This window comes from Halichoerus grypus, chromosome 3, assembly GCF_964656455.1.
Source record: "Halichoerus grypus chromosome 3, mHalGry1.hap1.1, whole genome shotgun sequence".
NCBI lineage: Eukaryota > Metazoa > Chordata > Mammalia > Carnivora > Phocidae > Halichoerus > Halichoerus grypus.
Genome location: NC_135714.1, coordinates 187,274,290 through 187,294,375, shown reverse-complemented (window position 1 = coordinate 187,294,375; position 20,086 = coordinate 187,274,290). Strand labels below are relative to the sequence as shown.

Below are 20,086 nucleotides of genomic sequence, written 5' to 3'. Positions count from 1 at the left end.
ACTGTAAAGATGGAAATTATAAAAAATTTTAAAAAAGGATTTGATAAGTTGTTTGAAAAAAGAAAGAAGAGGATTAAAAAAAAAAAAAAAAGAAAGAAAAAAGGGAGAGAATGTGATCAGGCAGGGGAGTAGAAAAAAACCATACACTAGAGATTTAGAGTATATTTTGATCTGTTAGAAGAAACTATCTCAAGATTTTAAAGAGAGAACAACTTATATATATATGCCAAAAATACGGGTAACTACTATGAAGGGATAGAATATGACTTTAAAAATGAAAAATAAAAATGTTTTTTTTTAAAAAAGGGATTGATAAGATGTTGGTTGAAAAAGGGAAAAAGAAAAATTCAAAAAAAAAGAAAAAAGGAAAAAAGAAAAAAAGACAGTTAAAAAAAATAATTAACTTTGAAAGACTAAAGAATCATGGTAAAAAAGCCATGAATTCTATGTGCAGTGTTCCCCTAGCGCTGGAGTTCTGCCGTTCTCATTGATCGGTAAACTTGGTCTTGACTGGCTGTTCTCGCTGAACTTCTGGGGGAGGGGCCTGTTGCCGTGGTTCCCAAATGTCTTTGCCGGAGGCAAAATTGCCCCGCCCTTGCCGGTCCGGGCTAAGTAATCTGCTCGGGTTTGCTCTCCGGAGCTTTTGTTCCCTGCAAGCTTTCCGTACAGCTTTGGAGGCGGAGAGTGAAAATGGCGGCTTCCCAGTCTCCGCCCCGGCGGAGCCGAGAACTCGGGGCCCCGCTCCTCAGCGAGCCCCCAGAGAAAAGCAGTCAGTCACTCCCGTCTCCCTGGTCTCCGGCCGCACTCCGTGCTCACCCGGCCTGTGACCGCGCCTTTCTATCCGGCACCCGACCCCGGGTGGAGTCTCCAAACCCAGCAGATCCCTGCGGTGCGCTCCCGCACCTCTCCTCCCGGGGGAAGAAGGTGAGTCTCCCCGGATCTGCCGCTTGTTGGGTCCCTGCTGGAGGAGCAGTGGCCCGACTGTGCCGCGGATCACGGTTTATGGCAACCCCGAACTGAGAGCCCGCGCCTGGGCTCCGTCTCTGCAGCCGGCTTCCCTGCTCCGATACCTGGGAGTTCTGCCGCACTCAGGCACCCCCCGGTCTTTCTGTGACCCCGAGGGTCCTGAGACCACACTGTCCCGCGAGGGTTCCACCCCCCACTTCGCCACCAGAGTGACGTCCCTCAGCGGAGCAGACTCTAAAAGTTCCGATTTTGTGCTCCGCGGCTCTATCACTTGCCAGAAGCGGCCGTCGGAGGCCCCTCCCCCGCCGTCTATCCTCCCGAATATCGCCTCGGATTCACTTCTCCGCACGTCCTACCTTCCAGAAAGTGGTCGCTTTTCTGTTCAGAGAGTTGTTGCTCTTCTTTTCTTTGATCTCCTGTTGAGTTTGTAGGTGTTCAGAATGGTTTGATCCCTATCCAGCTGAATTCCTGAGAGGAGACGAAATCCAGGTCTCCTACTCCTCCGCCATCTTGCTCCGCCCTTGAGGGTTTTTTTTTAAATCACATTTAGGACTCTAATCGACCTCGATTATTACAGCATGAGGTAGACATCTAATTTTATTTTTGTTTCCCACATAGAACACTTAACCTTTAATCAAGCCTTATTGTCTTCCATATCACTATAGTTCAATATTTGAGGACCACCTTGTTTTAACTCCTTTTAACATAGTATTACTATTTTTGTTGTAGGATGTAGTCAATGTTTAAGAATATCCATTCTTTAGTAATTCTTTCAATGATGATCTGAAGCTGTCCCAATCTTATAAAAATGATTTTATCCTCATTCCTAAATGACAATTTACCTAGGTATAGAAATCTAAGATGGCAATTATTTTCTCTCAGCATTTTGAAGACATATTATACTATCTTCTGACTTCTATCCAGTGTTACAAATTAGTCTTCAATCAGGCCAGCTACTATCCTTTTGTACAAATCTGTCCTGCTTCTCTTTATCTTTGATTTTACAGTTTTACTACAATCTGGCTAACTACAGATTTATTATTATTTATCCCACCCAGGACAGTTTATGCTTCCTAAATCTTGGGATTAACATCTTTGTTCCTTTCTGGGAACTGTTCAACCATTTCTCTTAGAATATTGCCTCTCTCATTCTCTCAGTCTGTACCTCCTGATAGACAAATTTTATTTTATTTATTTTTTAAAGATTTTATTTATTGGACAGAGAAAGAGAGACAGCGAGAGAGGGAACACAAGCAGGGGGAGTGGAGGAGGGAGAAGCAGGCTTCCTGCCGAGCAGGGAGCCTGATGTGGGGCTCGATCCCAGGACCCTGGGATCATGATCTGAGCCGAAGGCAGATGCTTAACGACTGAGCTACCCAGGTGCCCCCTGATAGACAAATTTTAGATTCAGTCTATTTTTCATGTCTATTAAATTCTCCTTAATGTTTACCATTTCTTTAAAAGTGTTACATTCTGTGTAGTTTCTTCAAAATTATTGTCCAGATTACTAATTGCTTCTTCAATTACATCTTATATGCTGCCTTAATGATCCAGCCTTCAAGGACTATATTTTACATGTCTAGAAATTCTTTACTAATTCTTTTTCATACTGATTTTTCATTATCTTTAACCATTTTGCATACACTTAACTTACAAATTCAACCAAATTATCCTATTTTTTGTTAGAAATCCACTTAGTTTATTAACTCTTCTTTAATAAAACTTCATATGTTTTGTACTTTGGGATTATGAGCTTACCCTCTTCCAGATCTTTTCTGTGGGAATTACATATGGCCAGTGTTCACGGTATTTCCTCCAAAGAAGTTTTCTATTTCTTTCTGTCAGTGACATCAGCTTTTTCTCTGTTTGGGTAATGTAAGTTCTAACTCTGAACCCATATGAGGTAGTGAGGGACCATGTTTATACATTCTCAGAAGATTTTTTTTTCCACTTGCAGTCCAGGCAGACATCTTCAGGTTTCCCTGTCATCACACTAGGAGAATGACTTTTTCTAGTCCATTCTTTTGAAGAGGGCTCTGGGTGTCTCAATTTCAACTTCCCAAGGTCTTGTTTCCATCCCCAAACAGGCATTAAAATCCAAGTGCCTACAATTCTATGAATAATAATCCACTGCTCGCCCAAGCAAGCCACAGCTCACGCTGTTCTAGTTATTAGTTTCCTCTTTATTTCTGCCCCTGGCAATTTCCCTTAATTTCTTATGAGTACAGTACGGTATTTAAAAGGATGTTTAAAATATTTTTATGACAGATTATATAGTATGCTATATTGTTAAAACCAAAAGTCTAAATCATTTGTTTTATTAAATGGGCATTCCATAATTTATTTATGAGCATTTTCATTTCATTTAAAAGAAAAAAAAAGCCATTTTCCTAATACAATATACTTCACACCTAAGAAAGATGGATAGATACCTATTATTCATTCTCTAGTTTTTCCTTAGAAAGAAAACTCTGATTTTTAGCTAGGCACAATAGCACACAGAATAAAGGTTACATTCATCAGGCTTTGTTGTAGTTAGATAGTTACATAAGCTAAGTAAAAATGACTATTTTGACTAAATTCTGGCTAGTAAAATGTAAATGGAAGTGTTTTCTGAGACTTCCTGAAAGGCCAATTAAAAGGAGCTGACTCTGCTATTCAGGGCCCAGGTAAGTAAAGGCTAGGTGACTCATTTCTCCCAGTCCCAAGCTATCTGCTTCTTATGGCACCTTACTTTCACTTATTTTAACCAATGTTATTTCCATAATCTCTTTAATCCCTGAATTTAAAGTTGTAGAGGGCATTCATAAGTAGAACTGGGCAAGCAGATCATTTAGAGGGCGGAAGCGAGGGAAAGGAAAGGGAGGAAGCTCTATATTTTCCCAAGCTAAACAATTACATGAAGATCACAGTCGCTTTTGGATTAGGATGTAGTGCTGTGAGTGACTCAGTAGGATACCACAGTGCCTTCACAGATTTTTCTAGGTACCTCTGACCCCTCTGTCTGCCAAAACCCTGATCCCCAGTACTAGTACCAAAGGACTTAAACTCACTCCCTAGGGAGCCACTGTGCTCTCCTACAATTAAGAAAGCATAGCTGTAGATACTTGAATTTTACAGTACATTTAAGAATGCCACTTTCTCAAAAAAAAAAAAAAAGAGAGAGAGAGAGAGAGAATGGCACTTTTCTGTAGACTTTAAGAAACCTTCCTTAATAAAACATATACCAAAATATGAAAGAGACATGTTTCTAGAACTTCTCTATCAGCCTATAATCAAATAACATACCCTTGGGTCCCTGAGTAACTTCTGTTCTTATTTATCTGACATTCAGATAATCCCTCTGTGGTTCACTTCTCCATATTGTTCCAATTTTCACCATTCTACTGAAGATCAATGTGCAAGCCAATCTGTGGCTTTAGCCATGTTCTGAATTCTGTTGGGCGGGGGATGTGGGTAAAACACCTAAGACACAAAGTGCTACTCTCCTATAATTTGCCAGCAAATGGCAGAACCTTGATAAGTTTGCGGGCTTGCCTGCAGTTTTACAAAAATTTTAAAATAACTACTATAATAATTCAGGATAAGTTCTAGATTTTAATTATTTGGTGATATATATGAAATATTTTTGATAATTAAATATTTAGTTCATAAAAGCACCCAGTATTTTTGCTTCCAATAAAATTTAGAATGAATATCAAAGTATGAATTACAGATTTTAATCTTACTCCCGAAATAGGATGTATTCACTTTGATTAAGCCTGTGTTATAAACCACTTGAATCAAAATTCTTATCTGACTTTTATGATGATCAAGCAATCACCAGGGCTGGCAGATCAGAGGAGAACAGGACAGGCATATGTGACTATACATGTACACAGCACGGGACCAAAAGGTCACTCAGACTGGCTTCTTTACTAGGAGGACATAAAATCCTAATATGATCCATTTATTTGGATAGGACTCAGTATGGAGAAAGCCGTCTGACAACAAAAGTTGTACTGATCTCCTTTCACCGCAAACCCTAGTCCAAAAGCTGCCTATGACTGCCCATAGAACTCCATCATTACGTCTGATGGTAGTAACAGCTTCAAAACCTGTCTTAATCTCTTGGGGATGATGAATGAATGCGCTTGTACATATACGGAGAATTACAAGTCACCTTTCATCTTTAGAGTATTAAGAATAAAATTAAAGTACAGTCGACCCTTGAAAAATGCAGGAGTTAGGGGCACCAAACCCTGTGCAGTTGAAAATCCATGTATAACTTGTAATTACCATAAAACTTAACTACCAATAGCCTCCTGTTAACAGAAAGCCCTACCAATAACCTGAAAGTTGATTAACAATTATTTTGTATGTTATATGTATTCTATAGTGGATTCTTACAATAAAGTAAGCTAAAGAAAAGACAACATTTGGGGCGCCTGGGGGGCTCAGCTGTTAAGCATCTGCCTTTGGCTCGAGTCATGATCCCAGGGTCTTAGGATCGAGCCCCATGTTGGGCTCCCTGCTCAGCTGGAGGCCTGCTTCTCCCTCTCCCACTCCCCCTGCTTGTGTTCCCTCCTGGCTGTGTCTCTCTCTGTCCAATAAATAAATAAAATCTTTAATAAAAAAAAGACAATGTTTTAAGAAAATCATAAGAGAAAATACATTTACAGTACTGTATTTATGGAAAAAAAAAATCTGCGTATAAGTGGACCTGCACCGTGCAAACCCCTGTTGTTCAAAGGTCAACTGCAGTTGGAAGAAGTTTAGATGATCCTATTTGAATGTAACTAATTTTAACAGGCTGGAGCTAGCTTAAACTGGACATAACCTATGAGAGCCTTTCTGACCTGATGTGAAACCGGTTAGGAAAAATCCATTTTGAATTGTTCCAAGCAATTGAATAATCCATTATAACCCTTCCAGAGAAAGAGATCATCCAAATATCTCATCTAGTCAATATTTACATATCAATTAGATAGATATCATCCTTATCAGAGAGCAGAAAAAAATGGAATTATTTGAAATTCTTTTATATACACTTTCTGTATTCTAAATTCTGGAGCTGGAGTATTAAATGAATAAAAGGTAACCTAGTGAATGCAGACAAAGCAAAAAACTTGGATTCTACTTTCCAATTTGGAAAATTAACTCTTTGATGAACACACACTTACTATGCTAATCAGTTAAATGATACAGCACTAAATTTCCACATTTTATTTTGCTTATATAATCTATCAATACGTCAAAGCATTAAGGAGCAAAGGGTTACTTAAAAAGGAAGACGAAAAACATGTCTAGAAAATCCTGTTTAGTACACAAATGACTAGGCATTTTCCTTAATGCTAGATAGATAACGCCATAAATAAAACTTGTTTGATTTTTTAAAACACATTTTTCTCCAATACAAGTGTGTTTACACTAAACAAAGTAAAGTTACTCAAATTCTTAGTGTTTGGAACAACAATTACAGGAGATCAGTGAGAACTAACAGCCTCCAGTTTAAACTTGCCCATCAAGTTTAAATAAAAGAATAAAATCTCTAGAGTATTGTAAGTTTGGTCCATTTCCTATGTAAGTTAAATATTACATCATGGGTAAAAAAAGTACTAATTAGATCATATTACTAAGGTTTATACATCTTAAAAGTGGAATAAAATAAACAAGAATTAAAATAGCAAAAGCTGTGACCATGTAGAAATATCCATTGAAAAACTTCTACATTTCATGAGCAAGTTAAAAAAGATTTCATGGTTTTCTAGTGGTTTGTGTTTTTTTTTAATGGCTATTTCAATCCACCACTCTCCAAATCTCTATCGTGGTTACTCTACAAATTTCTATTATCTTGCTCTCAGAAGATGACATCACCTTCTATTTCACAGCAAAAATAGAAATCATCAGGCAAGAACTCCTTCAACCACTTGCCACTAAAAATGTATAATCTCTGTGTCCCCATCCCTTCTTCCCATTACACTATTTCTGGCATTGTTCCTATTATCTAAGATTAAAATCTTCCCTTGTGCTTTAACTTTCATTTCCCATCCGTACATTGGTTCTTGGCAAATCAATTATCACCTCTCCTTCCTTTGGTTTAGTGTTCCTCTTCTGTCCTTCAACATTTAAACATATTTAAGGGTCTTCCTCTAAAAAAAAAAAAAAAATCAATTCTATGTTCCTTAAGCTACTGCCCTCGCTTCTCCCTTTCATGGCCAAATTTATAAAAGTGTTGTCAACTCTTACTCATCTTGTCCACATCACCTTTTCTTTACCTTTACTCTCAGCTTCTCCAACTATAATTTGATTTTCACCTCCAAAATCTCACCAAGATCATCCATGACCTCCTTATTGCTAAATCCAGTGACCACTTTCTATTGTTCATCTATGATGAACTCCTCTGGTAGTACTCATTGAAACTGACTACAGTACTTCTTGTCTGAAGTACTACCTTTTGTTGGCTTCCATGACTCTCCTGGCTTTACCAGTCTAGACATTACTTCTCAGCTTTTTGCAGGATTCCATTTTTCTGACAGTTTTTTAAATCACTGATGCTCACCAGGACTCTTTCCTTAGGTGCTTTTCTCTTCATGTTCTATATATTCTGAACAATGTCATCCATTCTTTTTTTTTTTCCTTTTTTTATTGTTATGTTAATCCCCATACATCATTAGTTTTAGATGTAGTGTTCCATGATTCATTGTTTGTGCATAACACCCAGTGCTCCATGCAGAACGTGCCCTCTTTAATACCCATCACCAGGCTAACCCATCCTCCCCCCACTCCCCTCTAGAACCCTCAGTTTGTTTTTCAGAGTCCATCGTCTGTCATGGTTCGTCTCCCCCTCCGATTTCCCCCCCTTCATTCTTCCCCTCCTGCTATCTTCTTCTTTTTTTTTTTTCTTAACATACATTGCATTATTTGTTTCATAGGTACAGATCTGAGATTCAACAGTCTTGCACAATTCACAGCGCTTACCAGAGCACATACCCTCCCCAGTGTCTATCACCCAGTCAGCCCTTGGTGATTTTCAAATCTATTGCTATAGCACAGATTTCTCTCCTAAGCCTTGACCTATGTATCCAACTGGAAGTTTCCCTTCAGCTGTCCAGAAGACACCTTGATCCATTTTAAAAACATCATTCAGCACACTCCCCCCAACCTTTTTTTCTCCTGAGGACCAGTCTCAGTGAACTGCTGCACAATCCACTCAGTGTCCAAAACAAAAACTTGAATATCATCCCAGATTCTTCCATCTCTCTCATCCCTAAAATCTAGTCAACTACCAATACTGTTGATCCTACCTCTTGAAGCTCTCTCCAATGCAGCAACTTCTCATTGCTTCACTGCTATTTCCCTAGTAAAGTTATAACCATTTCTTGTCTAAAGAAATATTATGGGTAAAAACCGTTTGAGATGTATTTTTTTAATTAAAGAATATAGAGAATCATACCCTCTAACATTCTCATCTAAGAAGTAATCTTCTTACCTGGCCTCCTCCTTTTCAGCATTGCATCCCTCCCTCTACATTCCCTATCCAGTCAAAGTGATATTCCTAAAATGCAAATTTAATTATATCACCCTTGTGCTTAAACATCTGTCAATGCCTCCCTATTACTCCTAAGGTAAAGTTCAAATTCCTTGGTAAGTCTTAGAAGGTCTTGTACTATCTGCCTCCTGATTACCTTCTAGCCTAAAGTCTGTCTGATCACTCCTGCCTCAAATTCTCTGCTATACATCCACACTGATCTTTCAATTCTGGAAACATGCTATGCTTGTTCCCACACATGTTATTTCCTCCTGGAACACATTTCTTCACCCACTTTGCCTCCCTGTTTCCCTAATAATTCCTACCTATCTGTTAAATTTCAATTTAGACTTAACTTCCCCCAGGAAGCCACACTTAATGTCCCAAGCCTGGGTTTTATCTCCTTCCTATACGATCCCATAGTATAGTCTATTTTTCCCATCACATCACTTCAGCATATTGCATTATAATTATTCTGTATCCTCACTAGACTGTAAGCTACGAAAGGACATGAATTTTATTTCATCCACCACTATATCTCTAGTACCTACTACACTTCAATAAGCATTCCTTGAGTAAAGTATTTGAATGAAGAAATGGATGAGTGGAAAGATGGATAAATTGTTTCTAAATGGGACATGAGATGGAAATCTTGATCTTATGGCTGTGAAACTAAAAGTAACTGCTTAATACATGAATCTTAAAAAATATTAATCATTTGGATAGAATTATGTACTCTAAGATAAATGATCCTCCCTAATACTTTTCCAGGAACAGGAAAGGTAATACTCTTTAGCATTTTATGTATACTCTTTAAAAGAGAAAGAAATGGAGGGGGAAGATATTAAAGGAGCCATTTAGTGACAGAACTGCTATGTTGATAGCAACTAAGAAACTTTTGGAAAACTGGTACGGGAATCTGGTAGTCAATAGTTTAGATATATAATTTTACATGAGCAACCACCTCAAAGTAAAATATTAAAGTATTTAATACTAAAAGATTAAGGACTCTAAAGAGAATGAATCTGTTGTCTTCTCATATAGAGAGAAGAAAAAAAAAATATATGCATTCTGCATCTACTATCTAATGAAATTGCAATTAGTTACTGAATTCAAATATACTACTAATGCTATGACTCAGTGTCCAATCATTAATCCTCAAAGATAACACAAAGAAGTAATACACCCATTATTTTCCCTTGCATTAATTTTCTAATCTCTAAAGTCAAATGCAAATTTGCATGGATGAGGTGATTTTGTGAAAGCAAGCTTTTTAAAAACTGTAATAATAAAATACTGTAACTTATTTCAGGATTTAGAATTTGTTTCTAAACAAATTAAACAAATTAAAATTTTATGAGCACAAAATTTATGTGCTATATGGAGGATGAATGAAACCTCCCTCAAAGAAGCTTCAAAAATTTAGGGTTAATATAACTGTTTTAATAATCTCAAATATATTCTTTAATCTTTAGGCAGAAAATGGCATCCATTTCCAAAAATTATTAAAGATAAATTATATATTCAATCAATAAGAGGAAAGCTACATTTTACTTTACTTAGTATTCATAAACAGTCCAGCCCCAAATTATATAAACAGAATTACATGTCAGAATGTGAGAATCAACTAGGAAGTCACATTAAACCCAAATACTATTTACCTGAATTCCAATTCAAAATACAACTCAATGTTATATTTTTTTAAAGTGGAGATTATGTAGATCAAGGGAAAAAACCTGTATACACCTTCATTCAAACCGATTGCTGTGCATTATTTGACAATTTCCAAGTCTTAGAAGAGAATTACAGATGAGGATTTTTTAATTTAAGTTCAAAGTCATGACAGCTTCATTTCCTGATTCCCAATGTGGATGTGAATAAAAAGACATCCATAAAATGTTGTAAGTATCTTTCACTGCAACCCAGACAAAAAGTATTGCACTTCTATAACTCCTGGTTTGGTATAACCAGAAAGAGGATACATTTTTTTTTTCCAAATTCATCCAAATTTTATTCTGTGATTTACTTAGAAAAAAAAATCTACACTCAAATCACTGTATGTGAATCTATAACATGGTCAGGCCACTAGAAGAAATGTGCGTGGAATCTGGTGGATTTGACACTGAGTGATTCAGAAAGCAAAAAGCGGGGATCACCCACCTTGTGTAGCCTCCTCTACAAAATGTTCTTCTACACAAAATTAACCGATCCTTCCCTCACTCTATAAAAAGTGAGGGATCTTCTCCATTTATACATCCATCAAAGTCTTCGATATTCTGGGAAAGAATAAGCATAACTTCCTGTTTCAAAATGTGCTGCCTTAAAAAGAGGTTGGAATAGATATACAGTGAAAGAAATAAAAAATGCTTGATTATTGGCAATTATTATAGAACTATACCAAAGAGATACACATACTGTTCTCTTTTCCACTTGAGAGTAAAACTATGTGCAAGTCATAAAATAGATGTGTTCTGTACAATGAGTAAAATATGGATTAAAGTGTATTAAGCAACCTAAATTTTTTTTTTGAACCTGAAACAAAAAGGCAGTCCTAGAACAAAATTTTTCCCACTAATAAAAATAATGTTTTAAGGCTAAAATTGTAGGGTTCAAAACAGAATCTTGTCACCATCTCTTTACAATATTAATAAAATTCAAGGCCATGTCTACTGAAAAATTTTGGCAAGCCAAACTTGCACAATTAAAATAAATACAGTGTCACGTGATTGGTCTCCCAAAGCCTGGAATTTTGACCTTGACCGAAGTCTCCTGACTCCTAATGCTATAAATAACCAGCATTTAGCTGAACAAAATATTAAACTACTAATTCTCACAGAATGTGGTTGTGCCTTTTCAGTGCATATGTCCCGTGCAAATGTTTAGCATGGGCTTATTCATTTGACAAATATTTATTGTGTGTCTACCAGGGCTAGGCCCCATATCAAGCAATGAAGATATAAAGGAGACCACGACCAACACAAAGCCTCTCCTTAAAGAGCTAAAAAAAGCAGAGAAGACAAAAAATCATTGCAAAAAGTCATCATCTAGTAGCATAGGATAAACAGGGGCATTTTAATATCTATAGAGTAAGGGAAAGCTTCCTGGAGGAAGTTGAGAAGCAATGTCTTAAAAACAAAAATCTTCAAGGCTATGGTAATAGAACTGTGTATCTGTAAGCTACTGCTATTCATGCCTATCAGTTAAATTCTATAGTCTCATAACATGTACAGGTTAATTTATTGCTAGGCTTATGTTTAGCATAACATGCTGCTTAAAAGAAGTTTTATAAATCAAAAGTTCTTATAGTTTTAAACCACAAAAGGAATAATTTCTACCAGTTCAGGAAAATCAAATGAGCATAATGAGTAAAGTGGCAAAACAGCTTTAAATATTTCTGAAAAATGGCAGACTGACCTCATGAGTTTCTTTCCATCTCTTTCTCTCTTAACCACATTAAAATCACAGTAAAAGAAATTTTTTTAGAAGACAGAAACATATAAGAACTAAGAAAGAGAAAAAGGAAAGGAGACTAAAACAATCAAAAGAATTCATCAAATTTTTATAAAATGGAGATGGATGAATGATAATTGACCTAGGGAGGCAGAGGCAATACCTGAGTACTGAGGAGGAGGAAACCAAATGGAAGTGAGCTGACTGGAGATACAGACCCCAGAAAGGTTAAAACCTTGGGAATTCAAGGAATTGTGAACCTGCATCTAGATTACAGCTCCTCCAACCTCTCCTATTCTTTGGAGAAACTCAGTGACACCAGAGAAAAGGACTTAGAAAACACTGACATTTGGGGGCGCTTGGGTGGCTCAACTGGTTAAGCGTCTGACTCTTGATTTCAGTTCAGGTAATGATCTCAGGGTTGTGAGACTGAGATGGGCTGCTTTGGGCTCCACGCTGGGCGTGAAGCCTGCTTAAGATTCTCTCTCTGTGTCTTCCTCTGCCGCTCCCCTCTCCCTCTCTAAAACAAAACAAAACAAAACAAAACAAAACAAAACAAAACAAACTAAAAAAAAAAAAAAACCCACTGACATTTGGATGCCACTCTATTAAAAAGCCCAGATCACCAAATGAAAAGCCATTCTCAGGTACAAATAGCTTCTGAGTAGCTCTCAAATATAGAAGGCAACAACCACAGATACGTGAGGAAAACTTCCAAAATGAAAGTGAGAGCTTAGAAAATCAAACAGGAATAAAAATTAACCTGGAAGAAACAACACAATGCATGAAGTGGAAGACAATGAAAAAACAAAACAAAACTATGATTAATATCCTTATAGTAAAAAGAGAAATTTAGCAGCCATAAAACAAAAACAGAAGGCTGTACCACAGGAACATTAGAGAACAAAAAATAGTTTTGGGTTAAAAAATTAGGATAGCTGAAATAAAACTTTCAATAGGACAGCTGGAAGATAAAGTCAAAGATATCTCCCATAAAAACAAGCAAACAAGCAAGATCAAAAAGTTAGAATAGAAGATTAGGATTAGATTAGGATCTGTCAGGAGGCATAACTTCAGACTAACAGAGGTTCCAGAAAAAGAAAACAGAGAGAATGGAGAAAGGGAAATTGTCAAATAAATAATACAAGAAGAGCATACAGAACTTTCAAACATGAATTTCTATATTGAAAGGATCCTCAAGTTCCTAGCACAATAAATGAAAAAATGCCCACATAAAGCTCTTTATTATGAGTTTCAAATATCAGGGTAAAAAGAGATTATAAAAGTTTTCAGGGCACCTGGGTGGCTCAGTCAGTTAAGCGTCTGCCTTCAGCTCAGGTCATGATCCCAGGGTCATGGGATCGAGTCCTGCATCAGGCTCCTTGCTCGGCGGGGAGTCTGCCTCTCCCTCTACCCTTCCCCACTGTTTGTGATCTCTCAATTCTAACTATTCAAAATGTATTAATTCATTTAATTTTCATAACTATGAGGAAGACACTATTAAGTGTGGTCTTTTAAAAACTACATACTATCTCTCAACTTTAAAAGTAAAATTAATTTTAGGGGCATCTGGGTGGCTCAGTTGGTTGAGCATCTGCTTTTGGCTCAGGTCATGATCTTAGGGTCCTGGGATTGAGCAGGGAGTTTGCATCTCCCTCTGCCCGCCCCCCCCCCCCCCCGCCAGGCATGTGCATGTGTGCGCTCTCTCTCTCTCAAATAAAATAAATGAAATCTTAAAAAAAAATAAAAGTAAAATTAATTTAAAAAAAAAGAAGAAAATACTGTTTTAATGCTCTCTACCTTCCTAATCTGTTCCCAGATCAACTATGGTTGATGAAAAATTCTGTCTTGGTCAATGGGGACACAAGTTTAATGTATGGGGGGGGTGGGGAGAAGAGGAGTGGGAGATGAAAGTTGAGGGTATGTGCTGCTAGCATTTTAAGATTCATTGTATAAAAGTACTTTATCCTATGTATTTATAATTTGCAGCTAGAAGGTCCATAGCACAGTAGATTCCCTGATTTAAATGCATCAACGACCTCCACCAAAAGAACTGATGCACTCACCTCAGACCACCAATATGTATTTGGGCAAAGAATAAAGAATCTATACATTTCATTAAAGTTAAAAACAGAATAGCTACCTCTTTTCTAAATTACTGTCATCTAAGCCCTTCACACTCTTTAGTCTTGCAAAGAAAATTTCCCTAAGTGACTCCTAGTCATTTACATGACTATTTATTAAATACAACGATATGACAAAAGCATCTTGCCCCACTCACTCTTACCCTCATCTTTACCTTACATTATCAGTTGCATGATACTTGAACATTTCCACTTGATCTTCTGTAGGAGTTAGCCTCATTCAGTTTCCTATTTGTGCTGTCCTATCCATCTTCTCACTTATTTTCCTTACTTAAGAGTTTCTGATTTGGGGGTGGGGTGGGACGGGATATATTCTTTTGAATAGATTTTTTGTTTTTTACGTTTCCAATCTGGGGATATCTTCATTCTTTCTGACCTATAATAAGGAAGTTATACAGTTTTGGCATTTATTCCCTTGGCACTAATAAAGTGCTATGCAATAATGTCGTTGCTTTTGAGACCTCAGACCACTGCTTCAGAACTCATCCTACTGCACTGGACCTCCTGGATCATTTGCTGTTACCTGGTCCAGCCCGGGCGTTCCTATCTCTCACATACCCAGGCCTCCACTTTCTGCCTGTTATACTCTTGACTTCTTTGTAGTCGTTTTGTTTTTTGTTGTCTTGGTTTGGGGTTTTGGTTAATAGGTGGTACCTGCAGCAACCTCTGAGGTCCTGATGCATCAATGACAGCATCATCTATGTCTTCCCAACAGCTGGGTGAACACACCCTGGACTGCCTGGACTGCCCGGCCTACGTCTCGGTCTCGGTCTCCCGGGAGGTACCCATCTGCGGTCGCAGACCTCACACTGCGACAACCTCCAATGTCCGGTGTCACGGTGGCCCACGGTCCCAAGCGCACCCAGCAGGACTGTCGCACCCTCCCTCCCGGTGCTCAGGTGGAACACCTTGGCGGCCCTACCCTCGGGCGTCACCTGCGGGCCAGTCCCAGCGCGCGCACGCGCTCACGCACCTACCGTTTCCTTGGCAGCCGCAACCGGGATGGGAAGCAGCCCCCGGCCGCGGGGCGGGTCCTCCGGCTCTGCGGCCGAGCTCTCCGAGGGGCGCCCCAGGGCGGGTGCCCACGCGGAGTCGGCCCGAGGGTCTCCATACAGCTGGTAGCACACAAGGCCGACCAGACCCCCGCCGGCCGCTGCCGCGATGCTCAGCTCCCCCCAGCGCCTCCGCCGCCTCCAAGCCGCCTCAGCCACAGCCCCCTCTTCCTCCTCCCGGCAGGAGAAGGGCCGGCCAGGCGGGCCCGCGGATACCCCCGCAGGCCGCCCCCACCGCCCAGGAAAGGGATGGTGAGGGCAGAGCGGAGGCGGGAGCCGAGGCGGCGGCCACAGGAGCCTCCGCAGTGCAGCCATTGCAGGAGCTGCCCGCAGCAGACCTAAGAGGCGGCGGGGAGGCGGGGGGGGGGCAACGAAACCTCGCGAGAAGTCGGTGTGCGGAGGTTCGATGCTGTCCGAGGGCGAGCCCTTCAAACGTGCGGCCTGGGGTACCCTGTAGCCGGCCTTCAGCTGGGGCGACCGGGGGTGTCGGGCCGGGAGATCCTGGGGAAGGGGGCGGATCCCGGCTAGTCCTCCGCCCGGCACTCCCGTCTCAACGCCGCAGTCATAAATAACTGCGCCTGCCCGGGCAGCACCTGACTGCGCCAGAACCCAACGCCGCAGGGTGCAGCCGAGTCAGCAGAACTTCAAAGAGCCCTGGTGTGCGGGGCTGTCCGGGCGTCCGTCCGCAAACTTGGCCCATCGACTTCGCTTTGCTGGGTGGGTTCTGAGTCATTGGTAGTGCTCCTCTAAGAAAGTCACGTCCCCTGACACAAGGTCACGAAAAATTTGCAATTGTATCTTCAGGTGTACAGTAAAAATGAGGTAAAGTGTGGCCCAAGTCAAAAAGATGGCAGATTAAGTCAAAGACTGTTTTGACTACACAGTGACAGCTTCTGGACTTTTAATGGGGGCAGGCTAACATTTTTTAGTTACAATTAATATTTAAAAAAAAAAATCATTACCATACTTGTTGTCATTTAATTCAAATCAGAAGCGTCTTGAAAGATACCCTTACTTTTGTGGGGATGCTGTTGGTATAAGTATAAAATAAAGAGTAAGTGTGATTGTGTCGTCTTTATTTTTATTATTGCTATACCTGTTTGTTTGCTACCTTGTCAGTGTCACTTCTATGAGAAAGTATATATGACCTTCTTACCAGTTTCCCACCCCTGAGCCCAGTTTTGGTTAACTGAGTAATGCTGGCTTTGGTCTCTATACTCTGGAATGGTGCCAGGTCCCCTAAAATATTCTGCATCTAGGGGTGTAAACAACAAAATCCAGTTGTCTCTACTGAGCTATAGTCACAAGGGAATTAGATCAGTTGATTCTGGCAATTCTTAAAAAGACTAGGGCAAACAAAATGAGGTTTCTGACACAGATCTTGCTATTCCCATTCCTCACTAGCAGGAATGAGGAAGACTAGCTCCTGTTATCACTACAATTCCTTCCATTTCTGCCTTCTTTGAATTTTGGAAAATTCTGTATTCCCAAAGAAATATTTATTCTCTGGATATATAACACAGTTCTTCTTCTGGCATTGTTTACTTTGAACTGAACACAATTTCCGGATTTTCTTATAAATTTCCAACATGGCCTAATGGCAGAATTCTTGGACAGACTAATGAATTTTTATTACTTGTATATTAAAAGCTGAGTAGCTCTAAGGAGAATTAAAGAGGTGACACCATAACATCATCTTACAGATCAGCAAAATGACAGAAATTCTCCTTCTGAGATGACTTCAAATATGTATGTATTTTCTTTCTAGTTTAAATAAATTTAATACAGCTCCTGCAAGTCATTTCTCTGGCTAGAAACCAAGTTCTGCTACGAGAGGTGCTGGATTTAGGTTTGTCAGGTTCTCACAGAGCTTTAGATAAAGCTCTCTCTGTATGCAAAAGTTATTCTAATTACAATTTTCCACAATACTTCCCCTCTAAAAGCAAAATTTCCTAAAGAATATTGCTTTCTTCTCTGTGATTATAGCTACATAAAAATAATCAAATTCCTTTATTACCTGATATTTTCCTAGGTTTACTCTCAAGGGGAAAAATTATAGGAAAACATGATATTAGGAATTTGGGACTTTTCAAAATTAAAGATAATATTAGATCAATATAGATTTAGTCCAATTTCCTTCAACTTTTATGTCAATTCTCCTGCACATTAATAATACCCAAAAAATGTCCCTATTCCATAGTGAGAGTCCATACCTTGAAAAAAAAATTCACTTATGTTCACTATGATCTAAGTAAAAAGAAATGCTCTGAAGCATTTTAAAATGTTTACAACAGCAGAGATTAAGCCAAAGAAGTTTTATCAAGAAAGCATATTTATCAATATGGAGCAATAAACTAGGCAGCAAAAGATTTGGACTCTTGGTTTTGCCACATCTTAGTTGCATAAACTTACAGTGCTTTGAAGGCCACAATTTCCTATAAAATAATGAAATTGAATAGGTGATCACCTTCTGAACCCATGGTCCTAATTAACCAAAATGCTCCAAGCCTACCAAGCATATATATACAAATACCTCAGAGCATTTTTCACATGTCATTTCTCTTTTCAAAACCTATAAATGCCCTACAATGGCTTTCTTTCCTATTAAAATTCCATACAATGACCTAATTATTTTAAACTTTCACTACTTTTTAAATTGCAAATAAGTGACTTTTAAAAATGTGAAATTTAGGGGCACCTGGGTGGCTCAGTCATTAAGCGTCTGCCTTCGGCTCAGGTCATGATCCCAGAGTCCTGGGATCGAGCCCCGCATCGGGCTCCCTGCTCAGCGGGAAGCCTGTTTCTCCCTCTCCCGCTGCCCCCGCTTTGTTCCCTCTCTCGCTGTGTCTCTCTCTGTCAAATAAATAAATAAAATCTTTATAAAAAAATGTGAAATTTAAGTGTAATATGTGTCATGCCTAGGCAGAAATGTCTTGTCTAACAATAGTCCTATTTAAATATTCTGGTTACCTTCCTTATGTGACTCAATCTGAGCGCCAGAATTTTGACTAGTTAAAAAAAGGAGCGGAGCACCTGAGTGGCTCAGTCGTCTAAGCGTCTGCCTTCCGCTCAGGTCATGATCCCGATGTCCTGGGATCGAGCCCTGCATTGGGCTTCCTGCTCGGCAGGGCAGTCTGCTTCCCCCTCTGCTGTTCCCCTACCTTGTACTCTCCCCCTCTCTCTCTCTCTCTCTCTCACTTGTGCTCTCTCTCTCAAATAAATAAATAAAATCTTTAAAAAAATGAGCAATTATATCTAAGGCCCTACATCAGGGCACATGAATCCCCTAGCAGCAGGTGCACTCAATTCCAACAAAGGGAAATTACCAGCCAAAGAGCAAGGCTGCAGCAAGCCCCTTCTCTCTTGGGAAAGTTGTCATAAAATTGTCCCCATCTTCAGCACTGCCTTCCCTAGGGTACAATTGGCAAATTCAAAGGAGAGAGTGAAAGTGGTGGGCAAGAGATGTTCTCTGGGGCCATAGCTTTTTCTTGGTCTTTTGTCTTTATAGGACTAGCCACTAGGAGTCTGGAACTCAATTCTGCAGCATCCAGGGCTATGAAAACCAAGTTACCCAAGGCACTGAGGGTCTGTTTGTTATTTTGACTATCTTCCACCCCTAAAGACAGACTGACAATGCTTTGTCCCCTGCCCTTCTCCCTCTGTCAAAACTAAGCTGTGCCTAAGCTCCATTAAACCAAAGTATGTATTTAGCCCTGCTGCAGGCGCATAGTAGGACCCCAGTCAATGTTTATTAAATGAAGAAGGGAATTTTTTTATTGTTGTAGGGGGAAGAGGCCAAGATGGGAAGGCAATTCAGGAGGCAAGGAAATAAGGTAGTTTATCAGAGGCTAAAGGAGCTGATAAACCAAGCAGCACATATGGAAATGTAATTAAAGCAAATGGAAGGCCAGAAGGAGAAAGCAAGAGGTTGGCAAGGAAGGATCCGAGATAGAGTGTGGTCATGGAGAAGGGTTGATTTAGGAACAAATTTTGTGATTTTGTGATTTGAAGCCATCCTCGTACATATCATATTTTGGCATGATCCTGCTGGACCAAAAGCCTTAAAGGAACAGGGTTTCATCAGGTTCTTTTGGTCCTCTGAGGAATTCCAGCATGATCCAGGGCTGAAGGTCAGCGAGTTGAGCTTGACATTTCCCTTTCTGTTACTCCATATCTCACTGGTGACAACAATCAAGCTGCCAGTTGTACACACTTAAGTTTTTAACTTCAAGACAAGTAATAAAGTCACTTTGACAATTACATCTGTCCAGTCCAATTTATATAATTTCTGACTTTATATGATCTCCAGAGCCCAGCTGACAGTGTCTCGCTGTTCAATTCTTGCCATTTTTGTCCCTCATTTGGTGGCAGGAACTTGTTTTCTTATGTATTTGGGAATCTTAATATAGCCTAAAGAGATTTAACCAATGAGTATCTTAATAAAAAACTTGTAGTACCTGAAAACCTTTAAGAAAATGCTCAGTAGATATTTTCCTTATTTACTAAGAAAAGACGAAAAGAACTTCTTTTTTTAAGCAACAACGTACTGTTTTATCTTCTTTAACTTGTAACACTTTCTCCTGAAAAATGTCCATATGGACAGACCCAGTAGGTGTCTGGTGTTATAACCAATATATACCCTTGTCTCTGGTTCTAACCCCAGACTGTCAGGTGTTAGACGGGAAATTGCTTAAGGGCAGATAACCAAACAGAAGGACAGCCTTCAGAACAGATGGAAAGATCAGCGCCAAGAGGGAACCATTAGAGAGATCAAACATAGCATAAGGTGAGTCCATGTACTTACCTGAAGAAACTTACAGGGATGGCAAACCAGCTTCATTTCTTGCCAATGCCAATTGGTTGGTACTGGTTATCCAGAACACTGTACTGAGCAAAATTTTCAAACCAGGTCCAGAATTCAGAGGAAAAAATACATTGGTAGATGAGTATGCCTGCAAAGAGTA

At 39.4% G+C, this 20,086-nt stretch overlaps 1 protein-coding gene across 4 annotated transcripts in view; it reads right to left on the bottom strand.

Annotated features, from left to right (window-relative positions):
• Positions 1–15,682, bottom strand: part of MICU3 (mitochondrial calcium uptake 3) — a 111,700-nt gene extending 96,018 nt beyond the window's left edge. For 2 of the 4 annotated variants that reach the window (XM_078069679.1, XM_078069680.1), the window contains exon 1: positions 15,048–15,680. In XM_078069679.1, coding sequence (XP_077925805.1) covers positions 15,048–15,437 — 390 coding nt within the window. In that variant the 5' untranslated portion in view covers positions 15,438–15,680. Of the gene's footprint in view, positions 1–14,593; positions 14,980–15,047 lie in introns of those variants that run through there. The other 2 variants (XM_078069682.1, XM_078069683.1) reach the window with 2 other exon arrangements.
• Between the last annotated feature and the right edge of the window lie 4,404 nt (positions 15,683–20,086).